The 23,972-nt window shown below is 34.5% G+C and overlaps 1 protein-coding gene across 1 annotated transcript in view; it reads left to right on the top strand.

The window, feature by feature from the left end:
* The window catches only part of CFAP47 (cilia and flagella associated protein 47), a 338,108-nt gene that overhangs the window by 25,980 nt on the left and 288,156 nt on the right, over positions 1–23,972 (top strand). Inside the window, exons 18-24 of the mRNA XM_059824083.1 lie at positions 883–1,014; positions 2,274–2,351; positions 2,909–3,053; positions 4,598–4,692; positions 15,482–15,650; positions 18,295–18,395; positions 19,616–19,775. Coding sequence (XP_059680066.1) covers positions 883–1,014; positions 2,274–2,351; positions 2,909–3,053; positions 4,598–4,692; positions 15,482–15,650; positions 18,295–18,395; positions 19,616–19,775 — 880 coding nt within the window. The remainder of the gene's footprint in view (positions 1–882; positions 1,015–2,273; positions 2,352–2,908; positions 3,054–4,597; positions 4,693–15,481; positions 15,651–18,294; positions 18,396–19,615; positions 19,776–23,972) is intronic.

Raw genomic sequence — 23,972 nt, 5'->3', positions numbered from 1 at the left:
TTAACCTCATTAGTTCTCCTAAGCACAGAATAATTTGCTGTATTTATTTAGTGAAGCACAAAAATTTTCATTAAAATCCTCAGAATTTTTGTTACAACATTATTATGGTACTAAAAAACTTGATTAATTTATTTTGATTTGTACCATATTTCTCTGTTTATCAACTGAGCATTGTAATAACAAGTATTACTACTATACTCTTAGAGGATGGGCCTGAAAGAATAAAATCAGCATAATCAATAAGACAAATAAACAAACAAACATACCCAGCCTTTTAAGCCTCCACAATTAGTCTTAAGCAAAGAGATGGCTGGTTGTTCATGGTCATTATCACTTGTGTAGCTATACTTTAAAAAGTTATTTGTTTGGAGTGCATTAGAAGAGGACAAATTCTATTTTGTCCTTACTAATTGTGAGTAAACGGAATTTTTACTCCTAGTACTATTACTGAATTTACAGTATTAGGATCCTGGGTCCCATCTTCTTACTGTGAATGTCAAAGAAGTGATGAATTTATCTGTCACTGAAAAAATGCATTGTAGAATATTGTGGAGACTTGCTATCTAGCAAGTCTTAATTTTAATAACTTCATTGAAAACCAGAATGTGAAATTTCCAACTGGTGTGCAAAAATTATTTCGTAGTAGAAACTGATAGTCATCATGTTTAGGAATCTGTTACTTTATTTTGTTTACCTGTATTTTTGCCCCAAGCTTTTAAGTCCAAGTTAGCATTACATATTATGAAGGTTCTCCTTGTAAGAATATAAAATCTTCATGATAGATATATTGGTATTTAAAAAAAAAAAAAACCAAACACAAAAAACCACAACAAACCTGCCACCTTTTTCAGTATTTTTAATCTTTCATGTTTGTGTTTGAAGGTTCTTGATACAAACCCACTGCCTGGAATGATGATCACCCCTTCTGAAGGGGTGGTACCTGTGGGAGGCCATGCTGATCTCAAAATCTGTTTCACTCCGAATGCAAAAATGAGTTTTGATACAAGAGTGGAGGTATTCAAAACTGGAAGAACTTGTCTTTTGAGTGTTATAATCTGTGTTTGTGTGGGGATGTGTGTACTTTTGAGCATCTTTTGGATTTTATCTCCAGTGTTCTAATGCTTTTTAAGAAAAAAAAAAAGAAAAGTTTTCTTACAGCGGTTGATGGCTGCTATAACCTATTCTGTTATTTTGGTCTCAGTCCTGCTCTGAAATATTAAAACAGCCTCACAGTTTGAGCTGCTTCATATACCATTGGCAAGCTGTTGAAACTAATGTGTGATTGTCTTCAGAAGATCATATAGACATATCTACAGTTTTTATGATCTATAGAGGAGCAGGACTGGAATACTGGCAGCGTCTTTAATTTCTTGACTTCTTTTTTGTGGTCATCTCAGAGGCATATTTACTAGTAGATTTGATTTAATAATAGGAATTCAATAAACATTTAATCCAATTTTGTTTTCTGCATGCCTGCTTCCTGAACTTATCCTTGCTCAGACAGGTGAGAATGGGGAAAAAGGATGCTATCATGGGGCTGATCTTTGCTACCTTTTCTGACTCTAATCCTGGATTCTCTGCCTTCTGTGGCTGCCTATATTATGCTTGCTAAACCTAGTATCCATTTCTTTTTTCCGCTTCTAAAACAGATTTAGCATTACTCAGAACAATAGTATCTACTTTGTACCAGCACCTCTGTCAAGCAATTTGTGTTGTGGTATACTTTCCAGTCCTCACAGCTGCTGAATATATCTAATCCATTCACTCAGCTTTCTCCTGTTGGAGAAAACTGTTCATTCTAGTAATACAGCCTCCTGCAACATTATTTTTGTCTGTAGAAGACTGGTCTTCCCTGAAACTTTGTGGGTTTGTTGTTTGTGTTGTGGGGTTTTTTTTTTAATTGACAGCTATGACTATCCCAGATATGGTATGCCACAGAGGCATGATTGGTTTTTTCTTTTGAAGCCACATCTTACTGGAATCTGTATATATGTGTTCTAGAAAATGCAGACATTTTCTTTAGCTCTTTATATTTCCATAGCAAAAATGCATTATATTATAAGGGCAGAGTTATTTTCATATTTTTATTACAAATTATGCTGAATGTCTCTCTCCACTCTATATCTGTGGGGTAGGTTGGTTGTTTTGTGGGTTTTTTGTGGTTTTTTTTTTAAACTTTTTTCAACTTTTTTTCATGTAATTATGACAGATTTGGTGGGATAGTTCTGTGAAAATGACCTTGTCAATAATCACACTGTTGTCCATTCACTTAGGTAGCAGTGCGAAATTCAGGAGTACTAGTGCTTAGGATTGCTGGATTTGTAGAGATCCCTGAAATAAACATTGATGTGGTAAGTATGAAGAAATTGTAGCAATTGGTAAGGTTGATAGTGCTTTGCTTTATCTAGATGTCAGTGACTCATCCGTACTTCATATTTTTCATTTTTTCCTATACTAACTTCCTGAGAAAATTATCAAAGAGAAGAACTTAAGAAGAGGAATTTAAAACTAAATGCACATATATAACAGTTGCCCTAAATGATAGCTGACAGCTTTAGCTTTTGAACTTGACAATCTGGAAAAAGTATGTTAAAGGGAGAGGATTTCTTTAAGGTAGTTATAGGGAAAAAAAATGCAATAAGGGAAAAGGAATCCACTGATCTGTTTACTGAATGATGAAAATTTTCCTGGTGGTGTAACTGGACTTATGTATCGAATTCTAAACTGTTGCAGTTTACGTCCTGGAAAGATTTTAAAGATACGGGTTATGCAAGACAATCAATTAACCAAGACTGTTATTGTGTTATAAATTGTGAATCTTTGAACAAGTATATTTTTCACATTCTGTTCAATTATAAACTTGACTTCATAGTGCTTTGACCCAATTTTTTTTTCTTTAAACTTACAGGAACTATTTGACTTTGGTGGTGTTTATGTTGGTTCTACAAAATCAATTCCCTTTTTGCTGAAGAACAAAGGACAAGCGTGTACCAGAGTGGAGTTTGATTTTTCTAAGTATAAGGATTTTACATTGAATACTAATGACCATTCAGGTATTTGCTTTTGCTAGATCACAATTTTCATTAAATAAAGAATGGATAATGCTGAGAGAAAAATCTGTCAGACTATTTCTGGTATACAAATTTTCTGATTTAAGAAAACCTAAAGCAATTATTTTAGAAGTGCTGCTTAATATAAATTAAGAGGAGTCATTTTGGTTTGCTTTTAAAACGGCATTTGCCAAAAATAAGCATTTGGAAAATGTCAGGTTGCCTGTAGATTCCCCCCCCCCGCCCCCAGTTGCTAAGGTATGGTAAAAAAAAAAAGTTTGAATACCCTCTCACCAGTTAAAATAAAAAAAACAATTTAAAAAACCCAACCAAACAAAGCCAAATAACTATACTAATTTCCTATTCATGGACTTTTACCCACTGTTTTGACAATGTTAACCCTTCAGTTAATTCATCATCAGTATAAGGGTTCAGACTTCTCTCTTCCTAATGACACAAGGTGCCTGCTAGTTAATCACAGGACCTCTGTTCTGCATGATGCCCAATTCAGAATGACACTGGGGCAATTAGTGGAATTAGATTGCTATTCTTTGTTTCTTTATAGAACTAGTGCAGATTCTTATACTTCATTCATTGTTGCTCATCCCTTTTCTACTTCAGTCCTGGCATCTCCTTTGCTGTTCCAACATCTTTATTCATGAGAGAATTTTGCAGCTATGCTTATATGGCGTCTTGTCCATGTCAGCTCAGGAAATCAGGACTTTCTTTTGCAAGATAGTATGATAATATTTATTTGTATCTTTATGTAGAACTATATGTAGATGATGACAAAAAATGATCTGACAAGAAAAGTTGGGTTTTATTATAATATAGTGGACTTCAAAGGGAAGGGGAAGGCTCCTAGTCAGTCATCTTAACTTGGAAGAGAACTGTTAAGACTGTCTACAACAGGCAACTAGCCAGCATGGGAATCAACTCATTGCACATGATTTCTAGATCAGAGTTTGTGCTTGAAACAAGTAATGTGACGTCCAGTCAGGTCCAGTACTGTTCAAATGGTGAATACTGGATGAACACTGATCCTGGTGTTCCAGGATGAATACTGATCTCAGAGGAGCGTTACCTTCTTTATAGGAAACCCATGCTTCTGCCAGTGCCTTAAAATTGGACATGAAAGTCCAATTTACTGGTAAACTTCTGTAGTGTAGATTATGCATAAAGTCATGTAGAAAACCAGTTTCAGCCAACTATTTTTCTCCCTGTGGTATTACTTTTCATTATATAGTTAACTATTTTTGCCTAACACTTTTAGTCAAAGGTAAATGACAGTGGGTTTTTTTTTTCTGGAATATTGTGTTCTCCCAAATCAATAACATCCATTAAAGTTGCTGGTGATTTAACACTTCTCAAAATTACCTACAGAATCCTTATGAAAAATACTAAATTAATTTTAAATTTGAGAAATGTTTACCATACAGATATGTAGATACCTTACGTTGGAAATCACTTTGAAGTACTGAAACTATTACAAAGTTGATATTTAGTGTAATGACAACTGTAATTTGATTCTGAATTTTGTTTGACAGTGTTTGACTGCTGTTCTTCAAAGCCTGATTTGTATTCGGTTAAAATAAAGGGAAAGTCAGCTTTGCAATGCTTGTTGTCCTTCATGCCAAAAGAGGTAGGTTTACGGGCTGGTGGTGACTATGCAATATGTGTGCAATAGTTTTATAATAGTAATCCAATTCTTAACAAAACAAGTTCTGAAATAACCTTTATATAACTTGGGCTGCTTTTGTTAAATGTTTGCTTACACAAACAAAATGCACTTTCTCAATGACTTAAAAATGGAGAAGGTATAAACTTAAATTGAAGTGTCCTACTACGCATTCATTAAATCATTCGATAAACTGGCAGCCATTTGCTTTTTGCAGCTATTTGAGCTTTGACTCTTGGATGACCAAGGGACTGCAAGAGTAGAGGAGTTTTATGTGTCATAAAGATTGGCAAAGTTGCTTTCTGATTGAGCTATTTGAGGGAAATAAATTGAAGATATGAGACTTTATGGGTTAGTTTTACATCAGGAAAATAGGATTTTATTGGCAGTAGGTGTCAATAGAGTGCTATAGCAAATCTTAAATCTAAACCTATTGAATAATGCTTTAGAAACAAAGGGTTTGGGGTTTCCACATATTTGGAGAACAATAAAATGAAAGAAAACTTAGAAACAATGAACTGAAAGAAAACTCTGATATTATGAACCAGCTTCAGAACAAGCAGCTTGGGACCACTTCTACAGCACAGAAACATGTTGCATTAGCTGCATTTTAACCTTTAAAAGAAAAAAAATAGCAGAGAGGATGCATCTTGGAAGGGTTGACAATGTTCTTTTTTTCACCCCACTTCCCAGAACTTTAGTTGTTGAATAAAAGGTAATTGCTTTGTTCAAAGCATTATTCAAATAATATTTGCATATTATAGGCTGTGTTTGGTAACACTGTGATTTTCTTGCTCTTACTACTGTCAGCTTAGATTCTGTGCACACAGGGAAGCTATTGTGAAATAACTGATGGTGTGAATTTGTAGCACATTCACTACTCTGAGATGATTTTTCCTGACAGAACATGAGTCAATAGATTCATAAAAAATGAGCCTTTTCAGACCAAATTAATTTCCTCCTATAACATAGCAGGCCTTGAGGTTAGGGGAGAAGCAGTGGATGTCGTATCTTTAAGTATCTTGACACTGTTTGATGCAACATTCTCATAAGCAAGGTAGACAGATTTAGACTAGATACAGTGTTAGGAACGTATGTAATTGTTTGCAAAATGGTACATAGCATTGTCACCAGAGTCATATCATATCACCAGTGACCTATTGTCAAACTAGAGAGAAACTCAGTGAGGAAAAATGCTAACATTTTCATTTAGGTAGGAAGGGTCAGTAGTAGAAATGCAAGACTAGATAATGCTGTTGGAGTAATCTATGTGTATGGTATTGTACATCACAAGCTGAACAAGAATTAAGAGTAGAGGCAGACACCATACTGATTTATATAAAATAGGAATAATGTTAGTAAAGCAAGTAAAATAATTCTTCTAATCAGTGCTGATAACACTTCAGCAGGAACACTTTTCCCATTTGGGATGCCATGCTTAAAGAAAGAAGTGGGAAAATTTCACTTGGAAAGAAAGTCCAAAAGCAAGCAATGGAAATGATTAGAAGTCCAGAAAGCACAAACTGTGTGGGGAAAAAAAACCAAACAAAAAAACCCTGAACCACACACCAAAAAACCCCTATCACTGCAGTAGATAGGTAATGAATAGTGGGTTTAAATTATTCCAGGTGGATTCAATTAGATATAAAAACTCATTGTAGCAAAAAGAGACAAGTATTGGAATACATTACCTGAGAAGATATCTCCATTATTGAAGACTCTGAAGAAGGGCTTGGACAAGCATCACCAGAAATGGTTCACTCTGTTCCAAAGGGACAAGTCATCTGTCAGAAAATCACATTTATGCATTGTAAAATCATATTCTAACAGTGTGTTGTTGCTCCAAAGATGAAATTCTGGCCCCACTAAGGCCAGTGTTAAGGCTCTTAGTAATTATAACAGTACTTCTTAGTGTCTGTCTCTTGCTAAGCATGAAATTCAAACCAGTTAAACAAAAGGAATATAGATTTTTGGCTTAAAATGATGAAATTGGAATGTGGAAAGGCTAGCTTCCCTTATAAATAAAAAGAAGTACCTAAAATAGTGTCGAGCCACATAAAACAAAACTGGGGAAAAGATTGATTGAACTTTTAATGAGTAGGTATGTATTATTACCGTTCTTACAGCCAAGCTTCTGAAACTTAATTAGTTTTGATTTTTATTTTACCAGTAAAGTCCTCTGAGATGCATATTTCATTTACAAAAGCAGCTTGTTGTAACAGTACTCTCTTAAAGAACATTATTCAGATTAAAATCATAAGTATTTAACCACATTTTGTATTTTCTTCTAATTGAAAGATTGTCAATAGAAATAAGAAACAAAATGCTGCTTCGTAACTGCCAGTTATCTATGGCTTACTAGAACCTATAACACTAAAGAGAAGTAGTAAATGGTTGCTAAAATTGTAATGCCCTTCTGTAATAACTTTCCCAATCTCCCAAGTTTCCATTCTTTCCTGGTTTTCACTTTGTATCATCTGATTACTTTGAAATAGAATATACTTACTTTTGAGGAGTTAGCTCTGTTTGTGGATTAGATGGGAACAAGGTAATGACGGTACAACTAATACTTTAGCTCAGTTAAGCTAGTGGTTAATTTTTTTGAAATTTTTTTGTTTGTTTGTTTCAGCATCTAGACAGAAAATTTAGTTAGGAGTTCTATAAAAATAGAATGCCAGAAACGTACTGATTTAAAAATGATAAATAGGGTCTACAGATACTAAAATAGGGTCTAGCAATATTGTTCTATAGATGATACAAGGGTGTGTACTATGTGTAATATTTAACAGGTAACAATAGTTTAACTTCCAAGGCCTCAATTTCAATTAGTTTTCTAAAGCAATTTTACTTGACAAGGCTTAACAGAGGTATTTCTCATCTACACTGTAGATGCAGTTTTCATTTTTTTTTTTTTTTTTTCATTTCATCTCGGTAGGTAAAAGCACACAAATGCGTATAAGATCTAAACCACATACATATTGGTGGGAGCCATAACCTGAAATCTGACAGCTCTGTTCTTGCTTATGGCATTGGATATCTCTGGTGATAGTGCTGCTGTACAAAGTGATCCTTTATTCTTCACTATAGTGGAAAAGAGTGTAGTGGAAGGTCAGTCGTCCCCCTCACAGACTAGTGAAATACCAATTCTCTAAAATCCTAAATGCCCCCCACTCCCAGCTATCAAAACAGGGATTTTATTTGCCTCCCAGTACTCTATTTCCCATTGTTACAGTTGATCTCTATTCCTATTTTCTTTCCTTGTCAAGCTGCAGGATGGTTTAAGAGTAGAAATGTTGCTACTGACACTGCTGTAAATTCAAGTGATTAAATTAATATTTCTGAAGACTGCTGAAATAGCAGATGCTTCTTTATGTTTAATTTCACTTGTAATCTGAACTACTGTTCAGTATTACTGTCTGTTATTGATGAGCATCTCCAACTGTCATTTGATACTGGTGGTATGGTAACCTAACTGTAGACAAGGTTATACCAGTTGGCAGTCTGCTTTAATTATGATATAAATTTGGAAAAAAAAAATTCTTATATTTGACTGGATCTGTTTTGTGACAGCTCTTCTTTAAAAAAAAAAAAGAAAAAAAAAGAAAAAATCTGCAGAATATATTGCACCTATTGATTACAGATTTCTCTGTATGGTTTTCTGATGTCATCGTTTTTTAATTTTTCAAACTCTGGGTCTAAGTGTTTTTTATAGTCTTGAGAATAATTTTGGCAAACAGAACAACTTCCTTCAGGAGTAAAGGAATAAAGAACTTCAAAAAGGAAGTTTTCCTGGGGCACATTATACCGCGTAACCAACTAATAAGTGCTGCTTTAATGAAATGTCTTTATTTCAGTTCCCCTTCTCTCCATGTGCTCACAGTCTTTCTGTCTCCCTTCACACTCAGTGCTGAGTAAGCTCACTGTACAACCAGTGCTTCCCTTCTGCTCCAAGTGTATTACTGCCTGCCTCTCAGGGAGCAGCTTACTCATTACTAGGCAAGACATGCCAAAATACTCTTAAAACTTACAACCCACTGGTGGTCACAAGTTAACATCACTGAGAGTTAGTGCATGGCTGATAGCTTGCAGAATTAGCACTGACTAATGTTAAATTAACTTTGAAAACTAAATGTGTTGCCCAGTATGGCATGACTAAAGGAAGGATCTGGAAGTATATGTACCCCCCAGGATGCTGTAGCTTTTCTTTGATTTAACTCTTGCAAAGTAGAATACTAGTGAAAAGCATAGTTCTGTTAAGAAAGTGGTCCAGGTACCAGCATCTCTTATTGTGATCAGAAACTCTCAGTAGTTACTGATTCTTAAAACATTCCCCAGCGGATCTGGGTTCTTTATCATTCTACCTCATCTAGATTTCCTGCTTTTCTCACCAGATTTCTTCCTTCTCTTTTCTGACTTTCCAGTCTTGAAAAAACCCCCTCTAATCTTCTCTGTATATTGAGCTTCCCCTATTCAGATTTCATGGTTGCAAGCGCTGTTTTCTGCCTCTGCACTTCAACAGCTGTTTCTCCGATCTCATTGCCATATTCTGGACAACTGCTCTTACCCAGCTTACCTCCCAGCTGTTACAAACCTTCTGTATCCCATAGAGTCACATTCTTTTCTGTTTGCCTTCTGGTTCTACTAAAACTTCCTGCTGTTGTAGTCATTACTGACGATACTACCCTATAAACCAACAAAACCCCACTATATTGATGTTATTGCCAAGAAAGTAGATACTAGAACTAAGGAAAAATTAAAACAAAATAATTCAGAAGTGTTGATTAAAAAAATCATAAAAGAATGAAATTATTTTAATACACTTTAAAGTTTTACTAAAACTACTTGAATTATTAACATAAAGTTTCAAGTAATTTACTCTTGAATGCAATCTTGAATTCTCCTGCTAAAAATCAACTTGGCAATAGCTTTCCTTCTGCCTCAAAAAGCTTTAAATCAACAAACCAAGTAAACACATAGGAACTCTGAATAGCTCCTACAATTCTCACTAAAACTTAGTATTTACAAACATGTGACATAGAAAGACATTCTTAGAGATGAAGTATATTGGCATGCTTGTAAAATAATATCTAAAAAATTTAGAAATAATCTCCCAATATTCTAAGTGGTAAATTGAAGTCTATGCATTATAGATAAGGCTAGAACGCTGCTCAGACATGGCCTGGCTGTGCTTTCCTGTTACTGCAGTGTCTTAGAAGGTGTTAGAGGTGACAGGGCTCTCTGCCTCACTGGAGAGAGTTTTCTGCCTCACTGGAAGAGAGTTTAACCTTGGTGTTTGTTGGCTGTGAAAGTCAGAACTGTAAGTGAAAGCAGTACACAAAAATATATATAAATAGGTAAGCTAGCAAATAGTTCTTAATGTCATACTTGTATACAGGCTGTATGCTGCTTTCTTTTCTGTTTTGATATAACTTTATTTGAGAGACACTTCAGTTACATTTTGGGGTTTTTTTCACTGCAGTATAAGGAGGTTCAGCCAGCTGAATATCTGATGGGCTAGGCAGGGTTCTCATTTCAAAGCTAAATAAAAGAAAATTTTCCGGTAATTAAACAAAAAAACCCAAAATCCCCCATGGCTATCTGGTCAAATATCTGTTGTAGCTCCCTCATCCCTATCCAGAGACAGAGCTAAGAATTATTACTAATAATATTATTTATTGATTGCTAGCTAGCAGTGATTATTTCTGAACTGAGTTTTAAATTGTATTGTCCAAGAACCATAGAAGCATGGCTTTTCTGTCCATGGCTCTCTTTCTGCAAGCTACCTGTTCAGGTAACATTGAGGAGCATCTCATTCCTTTGGTTTTGTGCCAAGGAAACACGCAGCACGTGGTCATTTTAAATATTTGCTTGTCTTCCTTCCTCAACTGTTACTGTGTTTCTCCAGGCAGGATGATCTACCTGCTAGCAGCAATGCCATGCACCGTCTGGTAAGGAAAACAGGCAAAGCGTGTACTCCTTCCAAATGACTTTTTTTTCCAAGATGCTGGAATTTGTTATTTTCCAGCAAGGTTAAAAAAAAAAAAAAAAAAGACAAAATACACAGCTGTGTAATAATGAAGCCTACAAGGGCCTTTGATTAAGATAAATAGGGCATCACACCTGTCAGCTTATTGCTTAAGCTTTTTGTAGATAAGTGACAGGTGTTTGTTTGGGGTTTTTTTGCATGTTTAATGATGTAGGTTTTTTTTTTAAAATGAAAGAACAGAATTCATGGTGTAAGAAATGAATTCTGTGGAAAATCTGCAGCTGTGGAATTACAGGGTATTGCTGGTGCATCATCTCTGACCATATGCAAGGGAAAGATCTAGTTTTATTTCCATGTTTTGAATGATGGCTTTGAACACTAGTTACATTATTCATTGTGGAAAGCTGCTTATCTGTGATATAAATCTGGGGAATTTAGGCTGCATGAAAGATTTAAGAATGTTTTAAGGAAAAGCTTATTTTAAATTTGAGGGGAGGTTGAGAATGTATATTGTATACAGTTGCAGGACAGAAACCCTTGACTTTGCATTTAGGTTTAAATTTTAATCAAATTGATTTTTTTTAATGTACATTACATTTTGTCCCCTTGTATCACCTCTGAATCCGTATGTTGTTAGTGCTATAAATAAAGAAACTTTAAAAACAGCCCTTACACAAAAATTCAATGACCTTTAATGCTTCAAGATACTTGAACTGTCTGCATGCTATTATATGATAAATACAAGTGTATTACCCTTTACAGATGTTTTAACTTAATTTTAAGTCATAAACTAGCTTAGTGATTTATTGCAATTCCCTGTGAAGTTGTACTGTGACAGCAAGTACTGTAATTTTAGGGAGATGTCACATATTCTTTGTGCTAAATAAACTATATGATTCCTGGATTTGACAACAAAATTTTTACTCAACATTGAGAACATATGCTATATTACAATAAAAATTAGCAAAATATATTTTATAAAGCATAAAATATATTATTGCATTGGGGTACTTAGTAAAGATAGAAATTAAGTAACTGCTTTGAAAGTGTTTTTTGAAAATAACTGAATTTTTTTTTTCTACTCTCAGATTGCCCCCTCAACCTGACAACTGTGCTTGAGTTTATTTATTTTTTATGCATAAATTTTCTATAAAATACTATTTTAATTGTCATGGATGCTGGGGTAATTGTTCCCCCTTTTGTTTCTTTCAGTATACCAAGTATTTAGGCCTAAGGCAGGAAGCCATTCAAGTATGTTCACTCTCCAATGTTGGGCTTAGAACTACCATATACTTTGTATCAAACCTGTTTCATAGATTCAAATGAGTTTTGGCAGCAGAGCTTTCTTGATCAGACAGATTTCTTAAAATCAACAACTTCTATTTAGCAAGTCTAGCAAAAAAACATGGACGGTGTTTTAAAATGCCCTCTAAATAAAAGATTGCAGGAATACCAGTTTTGTTTAAAGAATTGTTATTTTCTGATAGCAGCCTACACAAGCATGTCCTTTTCTGGCATCCTTTGGAGGTGTTCTATGTGAACACATAGCAAAAAGCTCCTTTGTCTTATGTGACTAGTCTTTTTAAAGCTTCTTTTGAAATATTTTCATTGCTAAGACTACCACTTTGTAGATGATGCCTCCTATCCAATTAATGAGCATAATTAGTGTAAATCAGGACTGGAAAAATATTTCTTATAATGATATAAACCACCTTGAGTGTTTGTGAAAGAGCTCTCTCTAGGCTGCTTGCTTCCTGCCTCTCCCTGTATTCTCTGGTTTATGAAGTTAAATGCAGCTTCAGAAAAGTATCTTAATAGATAAATAACTGTAAAGCATTCATAGACTATTTAAAAAGCAACTGCAAGTTCAGGAATAGTATAAGGATTTATTTTTTTAATATTGTCATTAATTTTTTTGAGTATATAATCTTAGAAGAGAGAATTTTCCACTATGGAGTTTTAGAGATTAAAAATTAATCATAATTTTTTTTTCTTAAAATATGTATAAAAGGAAAAATTATTCTACTTGCAAAGTGAAGTCCTAAAAAAATGAAATTAAGTTTTAATTCTATTTCAATAACATATGTATATGAATTATAATGTGATTTCTAGGTATATAGAGTTTTAAAAGAATTTTTCATTTGTAGTATAGGTTAGTTAATGTGCAGTTAATGAGGCAAAGATATGTATGAACAAAACAAAAGGTCTAGGATTTGTTCTCAATTATATAAAAACATTTCTATAAGTTATGTTGGCTCTGAATTTGCACCGTTGTACTTCAAAGCAAATGTAGGTTTTCAGTGAACATCATGTCCTACATGTAGTGAATTAAGTGAGTGTCTTGCACATATTTTGTTTTGTTTGCCAGTTCTTAGCAAATAAAAGCCTTGTTGCATAGTAAGACTAAACCAAATTTTCCTGATAGTGGGGGTGAAAAAGAAGTTTTGAATAGCTGCTTTGGGAAAGGGATAAAGGGATTCCGCCTTTTGTTGTCTGACCTAAACATACTAACGTAACAGCATTGATGAGGAGCAATTGTAGTGCTAGACTGTGCTCACATTTTTACTGCAATTCTTGGCAATGGTGTTGTACTTCCCTACATGGGCAATTCTGTGCTAGCTATAGGGAACTGCCAAGGCTGGGAGGTATCTCAGAACCTGAGATGTGCATGGAGATGTGCAGTCATCTTCCCTCTGTTCTCCTTACAGTGACCCATAATGCTGGGAGATAAATTGGTTATTTATGCAGCATTTTGCATATTACACTTCTGAAGATGTATGTTGGGAACACTATACACAATATAGCAAACTTCTCGTACAGCCAAAGGAACGTGACAGAATTTTTATTTTTGGATTGTGTCTGTGTTGTGACTGTTGTATGAGGTGCTTGACTGAGAGAGTTCTGTGAATTTCTCTCTCTCTCTCTCTCTCTCTGGTATTGATTCACTTTACAGTTGTCTCTTACATATGCATTTTAACAGCTATCAGGGTTACCAAACAACAAAGTTTCAGCTCTATTCTATCAAACTTATATATTTTTTTGGAAAAAGTTTTAAAAGATTTTTTTTTATGGATTTCACAGCCTTAAAAAGATGATTTTTTTTTTTTATTTTATGGATTTCACAGCCTTGAAATGCAATGATTATTACTTTCAACTATAAGAAAAGATAGTCAGTTGTTTCTTTAAAACTGTAAGGAGCCACTGTTGTTAGTGATGTGAAATCATGTATTTCACACATACTTTGAAGTGAAAGGAATTTCTGACACTATGAAGAAAAGATCCTTTTCAGTCTAATTTTTAATTATGTGATTTTATGCCACAAGAGCATATTTTGAAGATGTAACTTGCTGAAGTTTTTTATGTGGGTGGCTTGGGATACTAAAAGTAGAAGCGTATGTAAATCAAATCAGGAGATTTTTACTCAATCTTTGTTTATGACATGCCTTGAACATTAGTTACTAAAAATCTTAAATAGCATTCTCCATGTTAATTTTGAAATGCCAATTCTATGTTATAAAATCTAATTATTATCAGATTTAAAGTATCAATATAAATCAAGGCACTGTGATGATTTCACTAGAAAGACTTCCCCTCATCCCATGCTTTCCTCTTGTTAAGCACAAATACACAAAATGTTCCACAAGGCTCAGCACACATCTCAGTCACCAGGAGCTCATAATTGTGTGTTACAAACCCTGCTGGAACTCCAAACACTGTAAGTGGTCTGAACTTGCTTCTTATTATCTAAGCTTTGTGTTGGTTCTGTTGCAGATGGATATGTGCCTCATGTCCTGGCTTAGGACAAAATTTTTTTTTTTTCTTTCCTGTCATTTATAAATTCTACTCACTACCACATATGTGAAAGTGAAGCATGATGCACTATTTTCAGCAGTTTTTGAAAGCTTTTAAATGATTCATAACTTCTTTATAAAGCTGGTTTTACTGCAAATTTTAAGCAGCATGCAGATTTTTTAGGCCAGAGTTATCTATACATTTTTCTCTGGAGAACATACTCCTCTAGTGTCAGTGTCTTGATCCTTGGAAAGACAGAGTGAGAGGCAAGAAATGTCTCCTTTAAAGTGCACTGTGACATAAATTTGGCCTCTCAAGTGCACAGTCTGTCAAAAAAAAGAGGATTTTGTATAAAACAGGTATCTTTTATATTCTAAACTCCACTTATTTGGGGATGAGATTGCAGAGATAAAACTAGGATCAAAATCACTGTAATTTCAACTCCTGGAATTCAGTGGTGTTTAATGACAAAGGTTTTAAGAGTATTTTTTCTTTTTTGCTGAGGTTTCTAGATTTTAACTCATGCTCCACCTTGATCTCAGAGCCCATTTTGTTTATGTTGGGTATACCATAACAGCTGACCTTTTCTCTTCAGTGTTTGAGAGAGCTTTGTTTTTCCGCTCTTTGCTCATGCTTATGCATTTAGGCCATTGGTCCAATCGTTTTTTCACTCAGGAGAGCGGTTGGAGAGGAACATAACATGGTGATTTACCAGAAGCCTTGTCTGTAGCTGTGCTGATAACCCTGGTAACTTTTAAGCATACAGTTTTTTCCTCTGTGTGGGAAAAATGACTGGCCACTGCTTACTTAAAAGGCTGATATTGGGTGCTAATAAATAACCATCCTATTAATATCATGGTCAGGTCCTAAGTTAATTTCAGTAATTCTTCTGAAATAGTAATACCGCTCTGATGGTTCAAGAAGTACCTACAATTTCTTTGGGAAAGTGACCACAATGATATTTTTGTCCTTTAGGTGGCAGCATATGACTTCACTCTTCCAGTTAATACTCCTCCAGCTGACTTCCCATTGACACAGCCAAGCCCTGTATCTGCAACTTCTGTTGGATCTGTAAAGCACATAGTTGCTCCTCGGCCACAGGCTGTGACTGTTGCTGTTCCATTCTGTAGAGTTAAAGCAGTTGGTAGGTAACCTAAGGATTTAAGCAGATGGTGGATACTTGTAGTGATGTTTTTGCTTGTATTGTAATTGCAAAGAATTACTACTTCACTGAAATTTGATCGATAATTGTATAATTTGTAAATTTATTGGGAACTTGCAAAATTTTCAATTTTTGATTTGTATTTTTAAATATGTCTAAAGCTGAACTTTCTATACGTAATTATGATGTGCTGGGAAAATATGGGGGTTTTTATATAGCCATTTGCCTTATATAAAAATTAGTTTACCAAAACTCATTTTTGTTTCTACTCATTCATTAGTATTTCTAGACCTTATGCAGACCCCAGTATTTACAGCAGTTCATCTGAAAAGTGTAGAGAAGTGGTATGTCATTCATACTCTTCTTTTTCTAGTCTTACTCTGTCACAACTAGGAGCTCTAGCTATATTTAAAACTCCATTACAATGCCTCTGACTGGCCCTGATCTCATCTGAGAGAGCTGGTGGCAATTTAGTCAATTTGCTTCTGTTTGCTTTTATGTGTAGAAGTGCACTCTTCTGGCCTGTCAGAGTTTGTTGATGGCCAAAGTTACAGGCCGTTTGCCTGCAGCAAGGAATTGATATCTTAAATGATTCTTCTCTGCTTTTCTTAGAAATAATTTGTGGTTCTCTCTAGTCTCCTGTCTGATCCTTATAGTCATATAGACCTACACATTATGAATACTTGAATCCACTAGCTTTCCTCATCTCAGTTTTTAATATGTAGTCACTGTTTATTTGAGATGAGACTTAAGTGCTGAGTGTCTTCCTGGAATGATGTTTGTGTAATGTTTAAACATCATGGGAGCACTGAAGGAGGCTTGGCTGCCACATAGAATTTCTTCAAAGTACCAGTATTGGCCAATAACAAGTAATCATAGTATTAAAGTGAATATGTAATAATTTCAGTTCTAAGAAATAGTTGAAAAAATAATGTGTGGCTTCTATTTAAATTTGAGTATTGGAATTAGATTCTTACTGGGAATTTTGGTGGGCTGGGTGGAGGGAAAGAAGTCTAAATAAATGTCGTGACCACTCAGTATTTCACATAATCATACAGACGCAGGCAACTAGCCAAATAATTTTTACTTTTAAAAAGAACTTGATAATTTTATTACATTCTGTCAATTTAAAAATTATGTCTGTTATTGATTCATAATTTCAGATTATCACTTTAAAAATTAAAAGTGGGTAAGATGCATCTTGCAAGTTCAAAGTTTTGATTGGACAAATATGCCTAATTCTCACTACTGTGTGTTTTATGGCACATTTGTTTTCCACTCATTTTTTTTTTTTTTTTCCCTGTGACAGTTTTTGTGGTTGACTGGCATTCGGACTGCACAGGACAGTGCAGTTGGCACTTAAATCAATAGCTTATATCTGATGTTTGTACTGGGGATTGTTCACCCTGAGAAAAGAATCACAATAATCTCAGAGTAGTCAACCCAGTCTTTTTAACTTCAGTGTAGTCAATATGTTTTCAGTCCATCATGGTCTTTTTTTGATTATTTTTTTTTTTTAAACCAAAGTTTGTAGACTGTTTCAGCACCTGGGAAGGAAAGCAGGTCTCTTACTTAAATACTTGTAAGACTTTTCCCTTGGAGACTGCTTATCTTACAAGAGAGCACTGAAAGAGGGAAAAAACAAAAACAAAACAGAGAAGTCAACTGGAAAAGGCACAAGCTCTACCTCAGCCAGACACAAAGGAAAGGGACATATTATCAATGTAATGACCTCATGTGAGCTGACTTTTTTTTAAAATAGTCAATCTCACAATTTTTTTTGTGGGAAAGGAAGTTATCTACCCCCCCTAGCCTTTCAGTTGTGCTGTGTTTTCCTTGAACAGGCAGCTTCTGGGAGAGGTGAAGACTTCATGAGTGACATAGTGGCATATTGGTGGAAGCCTTCCAGCAGATTAGGTTCCTACTTTGAAACAATATTAATTTATAAGAGTTTATATGCCTGTGCTTTAGAGAAATACGAATAGTATTGTTGTTTACATAATGTGAGATAAGTGATTAGGAAATCCTTTGGGCTTTTTAGGGGAAGAAGAGAATTGATCAACACACTTCCTCACTGAGTGTGAAACAAACTTGCAGATTTTAATAGAAGGATACTGTATGCTTGCTAGGTTTATTTCCAGTGTTTAATCAAGAAGCAAAATGAGACTGTGGGAACATATACCTTTGTTTTTCTAAATGCTCACTTTAAACTTCATCCTTTGTGATGGTTTCTTTGTTCCAGCTATACGAAATTCTGTTTTTTATAAAATCTTTCAAGTCTTTTCTGATGATTACCATCACAAGTGTAAATGCATTCATCTGCAATAGGACAATCAAGTGGCTGTGTGTTTATAGCATCTTCATATGAAGGAAAGATGCTATAAGTGTGGTAGATAGAAAGTTTAAATAATTTTAATGTAACTAAAGGGTCATAATTAGACAGAAAGTTAAATTACAGCAATTATGTATATAGTATGGGAACAACAGAAAGAAAATACAGCTTTAAAATAGGGGGAGAAACATTTCTGCCAACCAGGTGCAGAAACAATGATTTTATGAAGGGACTTTGAGGAAATATTTGTCAAAAAAATGCCATATAAACATCTTAAATTATTTTTTCCAACAGTACTTAAATCACCATTGGAGTTCTCCTCAATGGAACTTAAATTTGCACAACATTCAAGTGGCATATATTTCAATATTGCTGATGAAAGTCTGAATTCTCAGGTATGTAATAACAAGTGTTGTTGTTTTTGGCTGTAGCTTTTAATTACTCAAAAATGACTGGGAAAAGAATACAGCTTTTGAACTAAAAATTCAGTCATGTTCCAAATATATTGTTTAAATATTCAAAAGTTTTCCCATTGTAATTTTGTTCAGGTTTTGATTTTATGTTTTTTCCAAAACTCAAAATTCGGCTTGTCCTGAGTTTCTGATATATGAGAAAGTGTGGGCATCATGAGAAACTGACCGTGAACTATGTAAGAAATAGCTTACTTCCAAAGATTTTCTGCTGCCTATACTAATAAACTAGACACCGACAGTGCAGGAATGCAATCGATGTGCCATGATGGTCCATACAGTTAAATTGCTGTCCCAGTATGTTGTATGGTACTGATCTGTGCCAACTGGTACTCTCTCAAAAAAATCCTGGTCATGATTTAGGGCTTAATGGGAAAGAGGCACTAAATAGGATATTTGGCCACAGCCATTCTGTTTTGGAATGCAGAGAATTTGACTGTATGAATGCAAAACATAACATAATTTATTGTTTCTGATTTCCAAAGGCTTTGTTTGGAAATTATAAAAACCCCAATTTTTGACAATGATGAAAACACTTGAAACTCTATTTCAAGTATCTTCAGAAAAAAATGATAATACAAAGTCAAGACCTTTTCCTAGCTATGGATGGGTTAGGAGTTGAGAGAGTAACTCTGAGAGAAAGGAATGGATTATTTTTTTTTTTTTTGTTTCCACCTTCGTCTTATTGAACTGAAAGAATGGGTTTTGAAAACTTATTCTGAACTTCTTTCTTTTTTCAACATATCCACCTGTAAGTCTAGATGTCATGAGCCATGTGTTTAGTGCTTGCTGTGCTTCATTTGTATCCGGAAAAACTCATAATTTCTGTTTGGCTAAGCAGTCCCACTATGACACTTTGATCTATTTACGTCGCATAAATGAAATTTTTCCATTCTAGAAAGAAAGTATTGCGCTTTGTGAAAGTAGTGAGCAACTGGAAAGCATCTAGTCTGTGCTGGTAGGCATACTTATCTTCTCACCTTACAGACATAATAAACTGGGTTCTTCATTGCTTTCTAGAGCTTTCTTGCTTTCACTCTGATCTGATTGCAAAAAGAATGCTTAGGATAGGGCAATGTGAAAAGTATCATGGTGTTTGCTGCTTTCCCTCTTTCATGTCCTCCTTTCTCTGTAAATATTTACAGAAGCTTGAACTGAAGAATATCTCAAGGCAGCAGTTGACATGGAAATTGAATTGTGATGATGCAGGCAAAACCACAGAAGACGGTATTTTTAAATTTAGTCTGCAGACTGGATTCCTTGATCCAGGACAAAAAATCAGTATTGCTGTATTCTTCTGCCCTTGTAAGAAATTTTCTGAATTCTTCTACAGATAGTTTGGCCAATATACCATTTTCATAGATTTGTTTAAATGACTTTTTATGATGAATCATAACTAGTGCTTGTTTTGATTAACTTCCAGCTAACATGACTGACTAACGAACTAAAATGCCAAAAGAAAGGTTTGTTGTGGCTCTGAGAAAATAAGACAGCTGCAGACCTAACGCAAAGTATGGAGTAACTTGATAGCATTATTTGAAAAGTCCGGTTTGCACATATAAATCATGAAGTTTTGCCCATATAAAGCATCAAAGGCTGGGATAGCTGAATCGTTTTTAATACTGCTCCTTCATGTGCATTTAGGTTGACTGACTTAGATACTAAAGCTTTCCAAGAGTACTTGGAATGTGTGTAAACTTTTTTTCTAAATAGCCATAATTTAGATAAGAATGGACATTTCCTGCCTCAATGAGATATAAAATCACTTAGCTATGGTATTTTCTGAGTAGTCTGCTCAGGCAACCAGACCCTAAGTAAAAAACATAAAATAGTTTTATAACAAAACTTGGGAGCATGCAGGAAGATGGTAATCAACCACATACACTAGAAGAGGAATAGCAGAACATGAATATTAGGATTCTACTTTATTCCTAGTCAAGTGTTTAGGGTAGAGAGGAATGTAACACTGTATTTGAGTTGGTAAAGCTCACCCGTGTATGCAGCTGACACCTATGGAACTCTCAGTCGTTTTCTCAGTTTTAAGTGGCTACTTTTGGGGTCCCAGTATTCTGAAGGGGAAGAAAAGTTGTTTTGTTGGTTGGATCTGATCCTGAGTCAGCAAGTGAGCATCCCTGTCCTAAAGAAAGATGTTGCTGCTATTCTTTATAATAGGATTGAAATCTATAACTTCAATTGAGCACTGGGAACAATTTAATATAATTATAAATAAATAAAAAAAAGGATATAAGAGTCTTGCCATGATTCTGTATGACAAATTAAGACTGTATTAAATGTTGCTCTGCAAACATGTTATGAATATGCAAGAGCAGTATTTAATTGCAGGTGTTCCTTAGAGTTGCTTGCTGTACTTCAAAACACTTTTCCATTATGTTTTATGCCTTGTTGGTAGCTTTTGTCTTCAACTTATGGCTTAAGAAAAATCACATCAACTTGTTATTTTTGCTTCATGAAGTGGAAAAGTAATTAATATATAATGATTTTTGCAGAATTATTTAGAAGGTTATTTGTTTTAAATTGTTTTATTTTTTGTTTTGAGTAGCAAATTCTGACTTTTCTGAAGTAGTATTTCTTTGTGCATATAATATCTAGTAAGTTTCTGAACTAATCTGTATCTATAGTTGTAGTTTTTACACTTCGCAGTTGTGCATGAGGTATCCTTTTAGAAATATGTATTTAAATTACTCTATTAGATTACATATAATTACAAATTAAACTGCTAGAAGAAAGTTAAATGCCATTTACTATTGGAAGGCTGAGCAAAAATATTTAGAGCATGTTTCTGGCTTTGATGCATCACTTTGTCTCCTTTTCCCCTACATTCCTCCAAAGTAAATTGCAAACCCCCTGTTTTTTGGCTCTGAACCACACATTTATGAAACAGCCATAAAAATGTGTTAATGCAATAAAGATTTTTTTTTTTTACTACGTAGGTTCTATTTTGTACTTTGTGTAACCCTTTGGTTTTGGAACCAAATGATGTGATCTCATCTTCATCTCATCTATGCAGGTCCTCAATCAGTTTTTAGTGATAACTTTACGTAGGTTATCAAAATAGAATAGAGATTAAAATTTTTGTTAAAGAATTTGTTTTGGGAGCAATATGAAATAAAAAATCCAAGGATACTAGGTGAATTGAATGAAAATATTGTCCCAGGGTGTGAGAAAATGTTAGAATATAAAAATCAGAAAGGGTTAAACAGTGGGAGGAGGATGACAAGATGATCAGACAAAATACAGAGAGATATTGTAGGAGAAAAATCTGGAAGTTATCTGTTTTCAGATGTTCAGTTTTATAAAGTTTTAGAAATATGGACTTGAAATCTCAGTTTACTTATGAAGGATGAATATAATTACTCTTTCTTGTAAGAGAATATTAGATACATCATAACTCACACAGGAGACCTAGTTAATGAATATGGTGTGCTAATCACCTTCATAGGTTTGTACTGTAAAGTTGTAGTATGTGAGGGTGAACAAACCTTAAAATTAACTTTGAGTGTGCATTACAGTAATTTGCTTAAATATGCCACAATAATTATAATAATGAGAATGCAAAATGCTCTAGTAAGCTACAGTGTTAAATTAAATGCATGGTAATATGATGCTACCTGTTAAGAAAAGTATGCTGAATTTAATAGAGATTCTCAAGAACTGAAGGCATATTAATATGATCTTCTGCTGTACTATAGTATAAGACATTAAAAGTATATGAAAAATTTCACTATATCTTGTTGTGGTATGAAAAAAACTTATCTGCAGCATACTGAGTTGCAAAAAATCCGTGCTCTCGGATCCTGTGTGGGAAAAATACTCACAAATGCACTAGTGAGTTAACAGGAGTTCAGTGTCCCTGGAAGATGTGATGATTATATAATGGGCACAGATGACCATCATGACCATCTTCTAGGGTTTTTCTCCTGCAACAGTAAGATATTAAATAACTATGCCCTTTAACAGTTTTGGTGGAGAAATGATTAGTTTACTTTTGATTATTTTTTTCTTGTAGGGCTTACCTTTTAAGTTTTAACTACCTGTGACTCTTCTGCTTTGAAGTCTGTATTTCAGTGTATGCAAATTGTTCATTGGCACCATTTATGCTGAAGGTGTATATATGCAATAAGGCATGAATTATCCAAAAGTCCAAGGGAACTAAATTAAAAATGTTTGTTTGGGAGACAAGTGTAGGAACTGAATAACAATCTAATACCAACTTAAGAGAGTGAGAAGAGCAGATGGTGATTTTACTTTCTTCCCACCCACTCTCAAAAGATCAAAAACCATGCTATTATACACTTAAGATTTCGGGGGGTGGGGGGGGGGTGGGGCGGGGCAATAAATAAAAAATATGGTTTGTGCTGCCAGAGAGGAACAAGGAATATGGACGTCCTTAAAAATGTGGCTGTTTAAACTAGCTTTTGCTTCTAGTTTAAATGAAACAAGTAGAGTAGAAGGTGTGGGGACTTGAAATATTTCTCCTCCAGCAGTGTCAGGAGGAGAACTTGCTTATGTGTATAACTGACTTTCAGCAGAAATATAGTCTGTTTATGTTTCTATTAACAAGGAATCTGCATAAAGTATAGTCCCAGGATAGCATGCTAGGGAGTTCGGCATTCTGAACTGGATGGGCTTTCTAGTGCAAATTACACTGAAAGTGAAGCAGCTAATGACTATATGCACATATGTACTTTGAGAAGTTGTGTTCCTTTATTCAGATTTTTTTCTAAGATAAGGCAATGAATGCTTATTTCCCTCAATAAATATATCTAGAGAAGACAGAGGGGAAATTTCCCATATAATTCTAGCGATTTTGTTACCTCTTGGCAAATTTAGATTGGGAGATTTGTAAATACCATCAAATCTCCCTAAGGAAAATTTTCACATCTGCTGGACTGCTTGTTGTTTGCCCTATAGCAATTAATGGTGGCATATTGGAATGGTAACGGCAGCACAAGCTTTGACAGTAGTCATTAAAAGTGTGATTAATAGAATAAATTCATGACTTCAGCTGTTAGTTCAGGACATAATTCTCATTAATTTCAAAGTAATTTATTTAACATGAAATATCCTGAAAACATTGGTCCTAGGCATTACAAACTAATGAACAAGACTTGATGGAATCATTCACTTTTTTTGTCCTTGTGTCTGTTTAAAATGAGGACAATATCTCAAAGTCCTGGTGTTTCTGACATAAGCAATAAATTATTGGCTTACATATTATGCAGAATTTTGATGTTAGTAAACGTGTGGAGCCACACACAGAATGATCAGAGATGCAGAATAAGCACTGTCTGTTCTGCCTTCTGGGCGAGTCAGGGACTCTATGGCAAATGGATGTCATCATGTAGTTAATAGATTTGTTAGAATTTTTATGTACAGTATGGATGAAAAGTTTGTATGAGGAAAGGTTAACATAATTCTTTCCTAGCTTTTGATGGTTTAACTTCGGAACTATGGTTAATACAAATATTTTAAAACATGAGT

This window comes from Gavia stellata, chromosome 1 (genome assembly GCF_030936135.1).
Source record: "Gavia stellata isolate bGavSte3 chromosome 1, bGavSte3.hap2, whole genome shotgun sequence".
In the NCBI taxonomy this organism is placed as follows: Eukaryota; Metazoa; Chordata; class Aves; order Gaviiformes; family Gaviidae; genus Gavia; species Gavia stellata.
This window is presented reverse-complemented; position numbering and strand designations above follow the sequence as displayed.